The sequence below is a fragment of the Gossypium hirsutum genome, chromosome D10, assembly GCF_007990345.1.
Source record: "Gossypium hirsutum isolate 1008001.06 chromosome D10, Gossypium_hirsutum_v2.1, whole genome shotgun sequence".
NCBI lineage: Eukaryota > Viridiplantae > Streptophyta > Magnoliopsida > Malvales > Malvaceae > Gossypium > Gossypium hirsutum.
Window position 1 is genome coordinate 66,624,691 of NC_053446.1, and position 12,577 is coordinate 66,637,267.

The window sequence follows — 12,577 nt, forward strand, 5'->3', positions numbered from 1 at the left end:
TATACTTAATTTATGATTTACATAAAGTAGATTTCAAACTTAGAATTTGAAAATTCATAAAAACTCAACCTTATTATTAAAACAATGTGTTGGCGAACTATTTGAAAATTTTTGATTCAAACGATGGAATAAAAAGTTGTTGAATGAATATTTTCATCTTTCAAATTTACTTCATTGCAGCACCGACTATTTCAAAAATGACTAATTGTCTTGACTCAAAGCTAGTACAAGAAATAATAAATAAATTTCTAAAATTTAAATTAGAATATATATAAGATGGATAAATCTAAATCCTTCCTTAAAATCCATAAACTTAAATCGGTATGATGCAAATGCTCAATGCGAGTACCACGCAGGAATAACGAGACATTCAATTGAAAACTGTACTGTATTTAAAAAGTTAATTGAAAGGTTCATCAAGATGGGTATCGTGAAGTTCGACGATCCATCGGGACCTAATGTGGCAAGAAATCCGTTACCCAGTCATTCAGACCCAGGGGTAAACGCGATAATTGAAAGTAGAGGAAAGAGAACCAAAACCAATGTTGCAAAAGTAAAAACCCCACTGAAATGGGTTTTGAAACAAATGATAGACATGAAATTAATCATTTAGGATTCGGAGGAGATACCCAAAGGGATGAGGAGCTACTGTGAGTTCCACGCTGAAGAAGGTCATGAAATCCAAGAGTGCACTGAATTCAAAGTTTTGGTGTAAAGTTTAATGGATAACAAAGAGTTGGAATTCTTTGAAAATGTCAAAGGCTCGGAAGGAATGTTAAGAAATTTGAACATCAACGCCATATCCGAAGAAGGAATTGGGGAAGAGAATTTATCAGACATTTTCCCTTATATACTCAGGAATGTTTTGAACAATTGGACTGCTGAAGAGATCTCTGTAATTTTTAGAGCTAATTCAGAGTAATGTTCAAAACACACTTATTGCTCTAAGCCTGGGGAGCAATAAGAATCCTTTTGTGAAAAAGGCATATGTCCAACATCTTTATTTTAATAAAATGCATCTTTGTGTCTCATTTTGAGCAAAAATTCTTTTATTCATTTCATTTCATTCATAATCATACCATACAAATAATTATTCTTAGATTCTTTTGTTCTTTGGTCTTCCTTCGTTCCTATAACAGGTCTCTAGATATCAATAATATGAGTAACGCTGCCACTAACTCAAAATCTCTTTTTGAGCAAGATATGTGTCCAGAGGAACCTATGGATTTTGAAGATGATCAAGACTGTAGTTTATCTCCTGATTTGTTAAGGATGGTAGAATAAGATGAGAAACAAATCCTACCTTACAAAGAGTCAATAGAAATTGTAAGCTTAGGAGAAGATAAAGAGGTAAAGATCGAAGCTTACATCATCGCAGAGACAAAGCGAAACTTCGTTGAGTTACCCAAAGAATTCAAAGATGTATTCGCATGGTCGTATCAAAATATGCCTGGGCTAAGTACTATCGTGGTACATCGGCTCTCCATAAAGGAAGACTGCAAGTCAGTTCAACAGAAGCTTCGAAAGATGAGGCCCGACGTTTTGCTGAAAATAAAAGAAGAGGTCAAGAAATAATTCGACGCTGGTTTCTTAGAAGTGGTTAAATACTTATAATGGGTAGCTAATATTGTCTCTGTCCCTAAAAAAGATGAGAAAATACAAATGTGTGTAGACTATAGGGACTTAAACAAGGCTAGCCCAAAAGACAATTTCTCATTGCCTGATGCGCATCTGTCTCATTGCACCAAAATAGTAAAGAGCACCTCTTCCCAACCTCCGTTGACCACTAACGCCTGCAAAAAAAGGGACAAAAAAAAAGAGAAAGCAGAAGCATCAGAGAAAAGCAACAAACAGTAGTATAAACAGTAATAGAACTGTGTAATCGTGGCCATAAAAGCCACGAAAATAACCATGTAATGTTTACAGATAAATATATACAAAAACAAAAAAAAGCAATCAGAAACGAACAAAGGTGATTCTTTTTTCTTCGGTCTTATTTCGAAAACAAACAATAAATAAAAAGTATAAAATCGATTTTTATTACCCGCGTCGCTTCATCTTCCCTGGTTCTCGGAGGTCGTCTCCGACGTCGGATCCTCGAACCCATTAGGGTTCGGCCTCGGCTTTGACGGAGCAAGGCTGTAACGGCTTGAAATGAGGCGAAAGTTTCTAATTTTTTTTTACGGTTTCTTTTTTCTTTTTTTTGTTTTTATTTTTTTAAAAAAAAAAGAGGTTTAGATCAGGTACGAGAAGTCAAAAAAACCAAAAAAAAAGGGAACTTTTCATTTTTCAACCACCGTGGACGGCTGTGCCATCGTCGGTGACCGACGGCCACCACAGTAGCCAATGGCCGAAGCTATGGCCGGACTAAGATGACTTTCAGAGAAAAAAAGAAAAGTTTTTTTTTTATTTTTTTTGTTGTAAAGGCTGAAATGAATTTTTTTAAAATTTTTTTTGACTTAAATAGGGGTTGTAAAACGACATTTTGGGTTTTAATTTCAGACACCAAAACGGCGTTGTTTTGACTCGACCCGCATCTAACCCGACCCGAGAGCTAGGATCCACGTGTTTTCTTAGCGTATGAGTTATTTACGCTTTTGGCCCTTCCGCTTTTTGGACGATTTACAATGCAGTCTTATTTATTTTTTCTCTTTTAATTTTACCACATAATTTTATTTTCATTTCATTTTAGTCCTTAGAAACTGTGCGCACAAGGAACTTCGAGAATAATTTCCCATTTAGCCTTTGTTATTTTTTGCGCATTTTATTTTGATCTTTATTTCTATTTTATTAGTTTTTTTACGATTTATAATCTGTACCCCTAATTTCATTCCGATTTCAATTCAATTCTTAGTCTATTTAACTTCAATTTTTTTAAACTGTTTCATGTATTATTTTGTTTGATTTATTTGTTTATTTATTTAATTTCAATTTTTAATCAAACTTTTATTATTATTCACTTATTTATTTACTTATTATCTCCTTTATTGTTTTTTTTTTGTATTTCAAATTGGCTTGTTTTTTCCATTTATTGTGCATTCTTTTTATTTATTTTTTATATTTGTATATTTTTATTTTACTTTATCTTTTATTATTGTTATTATTACTCCACTATTTATTTACTTACTTATTTATTTATTATTTTTTATAAACTTTAAAAATTATTTATTATTTATTGTTATTGTTATTGTTATTGTTATTATTATCATTGTTTTATTATGCATATTATACCATTATTACTACAATTTTATGTCGCATTATCATTACTCGCTAAGCATGACATTTTCTTTCTTACTTTTTAGCCATTTTTTTATGTCATACCCAAATAAATTAAATATTTATCATTTTAAGTGTCACATTAATTTTTGCCCAATACATAAAAAAGGAAAATTTTTAAAATTAAGGCAATATTCCGTATTTGGAGATTTGAGAACTTGTGCTTTAACTTACATGGTTCGATTTTCTCTTTGAACCAAGATAACCGAACATTCCTTTTAAAATTAAAACACATGAGATTTTAATTAAGATATTTTCGAGAATCCAAGGTATCGTGTCCTAACTTACGGGGCATAGTCTTTCTTCTCAATTAGCTCAAAATAAGGCATTTTCCATTTAATTTAATTAAATTGTATCTTAATAATATTATGCCAAAAGGGATCGTATTTTAAAATCTCCTCAAATTTTCAATTCTCGACACGAAAAATGTCAAGTAATCAACTAGGTACCAATTTTGGGTGTAACGAGGGTGTTAATCCTTCCTCGTGCGTAACCGACTCCTGAACTCATTTTCTGGATTTTTGTAGACCGAAAAACATTGTTTTAGTAAATCGAACTGTTTATTAAAACGATCAAATTATGAGATGATCCGTTCACACCTCATAAAAAAAGAATAATGGTGACTCCTATTTTTATTTTTAAATAAAAAGTCGACCTTCAAAAAAATGGTTTCAACAACGAACACTTGGTCTCCATCAGCCTAAGTGGGGATCTGATACTTCACAACCTTGCTTGTGGGGCAAAGGCTGCAGAATTAAAAGATCCTGGTGCACAAAGTCTAGCATTTGGGTGCTTATGTTAAGTTCTTATTCATGTTTGCAAGCTAATTTTCCTTTGATGGACTTAAGACCAGGAGCTAAAGGTACTTGACTATTCGCGATTAGTCGACACATTGTGGTGACTGCAGATGGTGCTGGATCTGTCCATTTATGAATACCACTGGTCGTAACCCAAAGGTTCTCTTCTCTCTGTCTCAATATTCTTGATGTTCTAAGCATCTATGTAATCCACTGGCTTTTACAGGTCTCTTGGTTGAAGCAGCACTCTGCTCCAACAGCCGGCATTAGTTTCTTACCCTCCAATGATAAGGTCTCATTGTTTCTTTTTTTCCTTATTAAGGCTTTAATTAAAGGAATAGGCTGAGCTGTTTTGGAAGGTTGAGATGAAGGAAGTTTCTGTTTTTTAATGGTTAAGACATCTTTCAAAATTTGTTAAATATTCTGACATTTCAAAAATTTTTTTCCTTTTCGACAGATTATTGCCAGTGTTGGGTTGGATAAGAAGCTATACACTTACGACTCATGGTCTAGAAGACCCTCAGCTTTTTCTTCATTGGCATTTAGAGATGATGGTTGGACACTGGCAGCTGGTACTGGTAATGGTAGAGTGGTGTTCTATGATATTCGGGGAAAACTACAACCTTTTACTGTTCTTCGTTCTTATAGTATAGTTCGGGGTTTGGTTACCTTTTGCTCTATTATCACTTTTTAATATAAAAAGAGACCCAGGCCCTGATAAGTTCTTGTAGTTTGCACTTGCTTTCTATTTCCCTCAAGAACTCTAACTTGATATGGAATTTTGAATGGTATTTGTATAAAAGATCATGTTCTATAATGGAACTAATGATACTAATTGGATGTCACTGCTTGCTTGTTTGTGCTCCAACTTCAAAGTGTTTTGTGTAAATGGAAAGTAATAAGCCTTATTCCTTTAATCATTACCTCGTCAGGTTAGTGAATGCCTCTTCTGATCACCTCACCGTAATTGCTGTTTCATCAGTAGGCTTGTCTTATATCAGAGTAAAACTGCTTACATATGTGAGGCTAAGATTTTTACTCTTGGTTGATTGAAAACGAAGCATTTAACACAGTGTTCCCTGAATTTACTTTGTTCTTATTGTTTATACAAACTTTCTTACGCACTTCTGTGAATTTACATATGGTTGAAGGTAGAAGTTGAAATAATTTTAAACTCAGATATTCAATAATCCGTTTGTTCTTAGTAAATATTAATGAGTAAAAAGAATTTAATATTTTATGATTATTTTAATTAAAATGAACTTTATGGGATGATTAATATAATTGATTAAACAGTTAAAGGTTTGATAATAATTACTGTTTTTTTTTATATAATATTGTAGTGTGAATGAATTGTTGTACGATTTGAAATTATGTCAAACAGGTGATTTGGTAAGAAATTTAATGATCGTCCCATGTAAACTAAGGCATGTATGAATCTGTTTTATACATTATTAAATGAAAAAAAATGTTAATAATAAGTTTTTCCTGTTATAAGAAATCTTAAATATTTTTGTTAGATCATTTTTTTGTTATTGGAAAGTAAAGATCCATCACATTTCAAAATCTTTAAATGAAGCAGCTGATCATATGATAAATAGTACTGTAAGTGGGCTCTCACTTCTACCGTGATTTAAGAAACTACCATCCTGTGTGATTAATTTAGTATAAGCAGATTACAACCCTTCCATATAAATTTAGATTTAGTGGTTTGAAGCAAGCTGCTAAAAGACAATTGAAGAAAATATTGAATACATTAATTGATCATAAGAGAACTATATACTCTTACCAAATTATTAATAAAGAATCACTTCATTCAAGCTCATATTATATATCAATCCAATTCTTAAAACAAAAAAAAATTGACACACACTTGATGGAGCTGAATTTCCAGCGAAGTACATTTCAGGGATTAATTGTTAATTTCCCGAATATGAGAGAAAAAAAAGGTGTAACCTGTTTTACCCATATTGATCAAATATTGAAAATGAATATCCAACACTTTATTTTTCACCTTTTAATTATTTAGTTATATTTTGACACCTTCATTCATTCGTGTTTATTTACTTGATATCATATTTATCTCATTAATAAGACTTTAAGTCCTGAATATTTAAGTTCAAGATTCACCGTGTACAATTAAAATATATTACGTCTTTAAAACATTCAAAGTTCAAACCCACCAAAAAGAGTACAGTGTATGGCACTCAACAAGAAAGTTCGTCTTTGAGATTAGATGATTCGCCGAATTATAGAAATTCCCCTATGGATGTTGGACGAATGGAGTCGATGTCATTCAAAGACAAACTCGTGCAAGATTGGGGGTCGTCGAGTGCTAGTAATAATAAGGTTGTTGAAGATGATGATATTGAGATTAAGGACGAAGGTGTGATCACTGGTGAGATCAATGGATGTTGAGAATGACTATTACCTTGTCAAACTTAGATCGAAGGATGATTACACTAAAGTGCTAACGGAGGGTCCTTGGACTATATATGGTCAACACCTTACAGTACAACCATGGTCTTACTCCTTCGCCACGTTGACTGAATTTCCAAGTGAAGTTTGTGTTTGGATTCCACTACCAAGGCTTCCAGGGGTGATGTATAAAAATAGCATCTTGAACGCAATTGAAAATACCATTGGTAAAGTTGTCAAGATAGATTATAATACCAAGAATGGTACGAGGGGTAGGTTCGCACGAATGGCGTTGTTTATGGATTTGAAAAGATCACTTTAATATCTAAGCTTTTCATTGATGGAAAATTACAAAGGGTCGAATATATATATATATCATCAGCTCTTATACATATCAATTACAGAGAAATGATTGTATAAAATTGTGATTCCACGTTATCCCTATCCCTTTCTAATAGAAGAATGATAAAACAGATTTTTCGTTCAAACTTTTAACATTTTTAATTGGATTTAAATTTTAAGAGAAAAAAGTTAAAAATCAAGAGGAAAAATCTAATTTGTCATTCTCATATTGGAAAAGGATAGGAATGATATGTAATCACAGTTTCATACAATCTCTTCTCATCAAGATACTAATCTTTTAGTTTTTCTAGAAAAATATTAGAAATCCTTATTTTTTTATATTTTAATTACAATTTTTAAGTTAATTAAAGATGATCATTTTTTCTATTCTGTTATTTTACCCATTTTATATCAATATCTAAATATATGGGTGAAAGGAAAAGAAAAAGAATAGAAATTTTATTGTTTTACATAAATAAATACCTCATGTGATGTTGGCTCCAACTAATTGGGATCAAATGTGGATAGAAGGAATATGGCGCACTTTATAGAAATCCTCTCCTTCTCTTCCATTTATCACTTTAATCCTTTCTTTCAATGACGAACTCATATATGTTAATATCATTTCTTGAAGAGTAGTAACATACTTCAATCCTGTTGGAAGCGTCCTTAAACTACTAACATGGGCCAACTCCAATCTTCGAAGGCATGACATTGCGCCTTCTTCTATTTCCCACTCGTTTAACTCTTTTAGACCAATCATTGTAAGAGAATCAAGTCGAGGAAACGCATTGGCAATGCAGATCATTTTTCTCTCATTATATGTTTTAAACAAATAGAGAATTCTCAAATGACGTAGCTTTCCCAATACACCCATCGGATCCTGCCTCATCTTACAACCACACAAAGTTAATTTAACAATATTTGGAGGAAGAAATTTCAAAACATGATGGCTTGGATTTGGACCTTCTTCTATCTTCCCCATTAATCTCCGTTTGGAGAGATGATGATATTGAGAAAGGGGTTCTAAGTCTAGATATGATAGGTATGAAAGGTCTAAAAACTAAGGACAATGACCCAAGACGTTGCAATTTGGTTAGCAATATTAGGATAGGCTTCAGATATTTTATTCTTATAAACACTATTCCTAAACCCTGAATATTAGTCAACCTAAACACCACATTATAATCAATAGGCTTCTCATCCACTACTACGGACTTCAAAGTTTCAATATTTTTTGAAGTGATCAACTCTGGCCGCAAAGGAATTCCTCTTTCCATCCACTCCGCCCCCCTTTTTAATACAATATGCCTTAAAACTTTCTAACTTGAACACGACATGATCTGGAATTACAACGCCATAATTAAACTTCATGTATAAAGTGTACAAACTCTTCAACCTGCCAATAGATGGCGGCAAAATCATTCTGTATCGGCATCCTAACTTCAAATATATCAAATGTAAAAGATTACCGATTTCAGTCGACACATGCCACTTTTTGTAGTTGCACCTTTTTAGAAGAGTCAACACCCTTAAAAATTTGAAGCTTTTGCATTTTGAAATGCACAATTCTTGCAATGTCTCCTTTTCAGGCAACAACAAAGTGTTGAGATAATACTCATTTCCATATAACATCAAGAAATATACACTGAGGTATTTTATAGGTAATACATGAGAAGCAGTTAATAACTGCTCATTAACTGACTAACAACTAACTCCCTTTCTTTAACTACTTCCATATTCCTAACATGGCCCATGCATCTTGACTGCCTACGTTCTTGACGAGATTTGCCCTACTTTTGTACAACATTTCTTTCCACAGAAACCACCCTAAGTTTTCGTCTGAACTTGTCAAACAATTCTGCTGACATTGGTTTAGTCAAAACATCAGCCACTTGCTCTTGTCCAGATACGTGACCTACTTGTAGTGACCCGTTCACCACCTTTTCTCTTACAAAAAATAGGTCTAACTCCACGTGTTTGAATTTGGAATGCATGACTGGGTTGTTAGCTACGGCAATGGCAGCAGAACTGTCACACCAAACCAGCGTCTTGCTATACACCTCCACTCCAAGTTCTATCAGCAATGAACGGATCCATTCTATTTCTGTAGTGACATGCGCAAGACTGCGATACTCAGCCTCTGTCGTGGATCTTGATACAACACGTTGCTTCTTGGAGCTCCAAGAGACTGGATTTCCACCAAAGAAAACACAAAACCCCGATGTCGACCGTCGGTCATCAATGTCAGACCCCCAACTGGCATCTGAATAACCTTCGAGAAGGAGTTTGGAGTGATGAGTGAACTGTAATCCAAACTCCAATGTTCCTTGTAGGTACCGCATAATTCTTTTAACAGCTTTGAAGTGTGTATCGAGAGGCTTGTGCATGTATTGACATACCTTATTGACAGCAAAGGCAATGTTTGGTCTTGTTATGACCACATATTGGAGAGCTCCTACAACACTCCGGAACAGACCTTCATCTTCTATAGGATGACCTTCTTGAGCAGACAGCTTACACGTAGTGATCATCGGGGTAGGTGAGGGTTTAGACATCTCCATGGACGCTCGTCGAAGTAGCTCCAGAATATACTTCTTTTGGCTGAGAAATAACCCATTCGAAGTGTATGTTACTTCAATTCCAAGAAAATAGTTCAAGGGACCTAAATCTTTCAGAGAAAACTTATCATCAAGGCCTTTTACAAAGTCATCAATAGCCTGAGAGTTGTTGCCAGTGATGATTATATCATCAACGTAGACGAGGACATACAGACTTTGAGACTGGTCTCGTTGAATGAATAGTGAACTGCCGGCCTTAGATGCAACAAAATTTTTAGCCACTAAGAACTCTCGAAGTTTATGAAACCACGCGCGAGGGGCTTACTTCAAATCGTAGAGGGCTTTCCGCAATCTGCAAACAAGTGGTCGATCATCAGCTGAGTATTGTTCAAAACCTGGTGGTTGAGCCATGTAAATCTCTTCATTCAGGTCCCCATTTAAGAACGCGTTGTTGACATCTACTTGTTGGAGAGGCCATCCGCGAGACACTGCAAGAGACAAGATCACCCTAATCGTTGTTGGCTTGATCACTAGACTGAAGGTTTCAAAAAAATCAACACCTGCTTCCTGTAAGTAGCCTTTAACAACCAATCGGCCCTTGTAACGAGCCACTGTTCCATCAGCATGTCGTTTTATCCTAAAGATCTATTTGCATCCCACTGCTCGACGCCCTGTAGGTAATGTGACAAGATCCCACGTTCTGTTTGCTAACAAGGCTTGATACTCAGCCTGTGCAGCTGCAGTCCAGGCAGTGCTTTTGAAAGCTTCAGCAATAGTGATTGGTTCCATCTCCTCTTGAACGGTAGAGAACAATCTTGGCTTAAACACTCCATTCTTTGACCGAGTACACATAGGGTGTCTGTTAACAATAGGAGCGACCTGTGCAACAGGTGAAGACGCTTGTGAGGATGGTTCTAGAGTGTAGTGTGTGGGTAAATTGGCTGCACTGTCTAAACTACTGGGTACCAAGCTGGGACCGGTGGATGAACGAGACCCTGAAGAGTGAGCATGCATGTTGCCAGAAGGAGGTGGACGAGCATACGATGGTTTGGAAGCTGACTGACCAGTCGGGCGAATTACTGGGACAGCATTCTGTTGGTGACAAAATCTGACACTAGTGTCGGTTTGTGATGAAGTGAACCCATTTTGAAAAGGAAACAGCATTTCATTGAAGACAACATGTCGTGAGACATAAACCCTGCCATCTGGAGCCAAACACATATACCCTTTCTGGTTGGAACTCACGCCAAAAAAACGCATTGTTGAGACCTGAATTGGAGCTTGTGTTTCTGGATGAAAATGGGTCGACTTGGGTTTTGAAAAATGAAACGGGAGTCGCCACCAATCTTCTTTATGAGGTGTGATTGGATCACCTCGAAAAGGGGTTGTTTTTAATAAACGTTTTGATTTTATTAAAACAACAAGTTTGGTCCGCGAAATTCAGAAAACGGGTTCGGGAGTCGGTTACGTACAAGGAAGGATTAGCACCCTCGTAACGCCCAGAATTGGTACCTAATTGATTACTTAATGTCTTAGTGTCGAAAAACTGAAAACTTTAAGGAAATTTAAAAATACGATCCTTGTATTAAAATGTTGAAACTTTTGGAAAAAAGGGACACATTCCACGTTAATCGAGAAAGAAAGCATCATATCCAGTAAGTTAGGACACAATGTCTCGAATTCCCGATACGCGAATGAATGTCAAAATTTACTTATTTAAAAGATGTTTAATTATCTTGGATTAAAAAAGGGATCACGACCAGTAAGTTAGGACACGATCCTTTTTTAATTCCCGATATCGTTAAAACTTGAGTTTGAAAAGATTCGTGTAATAAAGTTTAAAAGAATATTCAATTGTTTAAATCAAATGAAGAAATTGCAACCCAATACGTTAGGGCACAATTTCTCAAAATATTAAACATTGAATATTGCATTTATTTCGAAAAATCCTCGTCTCGAGAAAACAATGTGTCACATCCAATGCGTTAGGACACAACGTATTGAATTCTTGATAACGAGCTTTTTATCATTTTTAAAAGAGTAATCTCGATTATTTAAATTCAACGAAGAAAATCAAAACCCAATGCGTTAGGGCTCGGTTCTCTCGAAGATCCTAAATACCGAGTATTACTTATATTTTAAAATTTTTCATTTTTTTTTGGCAAACCCAAGTGAAAATGGATGTAAAACAATGATAAAGATGATAATATAAGTAACATAAAAACAAAGGCTATAAAATAAATAAAAAGACAAACTAATATAATACACCATGGCAAACATGCAAACAATAATATTAAAGCATTCATTCTAAATAATATGAATACAAATAAAGAAATAAACAAAAAGAAATAAATAAGATAATGTAAATGTAAAAAAGATACATATATATGAACACATTTTAAAATTATTGTAAATAAACATGTAGGCAAGCAAATGCATACACATATGCGTATATATATTATGAAAGATGTATAAAAGTATGTTTTTATATACATGTATTCATAAAAATGCATATAGATATATATAGATAGTTTTAAACTATAAAGTATACAAATATGTACATGTTTGAATTATAAAATATATAAAAATATGAGTTTGTATATGTAAATTATATGGAAATATATACATAAAAAAAGAGCATATAAATATGTGTATGTATTCATGAAAATAAATAAATAAAAAAATATGTAAATAAGTATATATAAAAACTATATATAAAAAAAAGTAATAAAAATATATATATGTAAAAAGACGTATATATATATATAAAAGTTAGAAATATGTACGTGTATCATAAATATATATGCATGTACAAATAAAGTATAAAAATAAATGTATATGTATATATATAGTACAAAAAGTATGCATGTAAATATATAGAAAAATATATGTATATATATAAAGGAAATATATGTATATAAGAGCGACTATAATAATGATAATAATAATAATAATAATAATATATTAAAATATGAAGAAAATAACAAAAGTACTCAAAAAGGGACTAAATCAAAATAAAAACAAAAGGAACTGGGCGAATTCAAAATAAAAAGGACCAAACTACAATGCGCACCAAAAGGGAAGGGACCAAATGGGAAAATAACCCAACCTCCCCAAAACGCGGCGCAGCAGTGGGCCAGATTGAAATAAAAATAAAATTATAGAGCTAGATTAAAAAATAAA

The 12,577-nt window shown here is 33.7% G+C and overlaps 1 protein-coding gene across 1 annotated transcript; it reads left to right on the forward strand.

Annotated features, from left to right (window-relative positions):
- The first annotated feature begins 3,963 nt into the window (after positions 1–3,963).
- LOC107935309 (protein NEDD1) lies at positions 3,964–5,005 on the forward strand. The gene is made up of 3 exons (XM_016867879.2): positions 3,964–4,232; positions 4,300–4,365; positions 4,531–5,005. Exons 1-3 carry the CDS (start codon positions 4,206–4,208, stop codon positions 4,765–4,767), a joined length of 330 nt encoding a protein of 109 aa, XP_016723368.1. The 5' UTR covers positions 3,964–4,205; the 3' UTR covers positions 4,768–5,005.
- The last annotated feature ends 7,572 nt before the right edge of the window (positions 5,006–12,577 follow it).

Bases quoted from the DNA above. Each gene is read 5' to 3' on its own strand.
- LOC107935309 (XM_016867879.2), top strand. From the start codon at position 4,206: ATGAATACCACTGGTCGTAACCCAAAG. The intron at 4,233-4,299 runs GTTCTCTTCTCT...TGGCTTTTACAG, and splicing joins CCACTGGTCGTAACCCAAAG to GTCTCTTGGTTGAAGCAGCA. The intron at 4,366-4,530 runs GTCTCATTGTTT...CCTTTTCGACAG, and splicing joins TCTTACCCTCCAATGATAAG to ATTATTGCCAGTGTTGGGTT.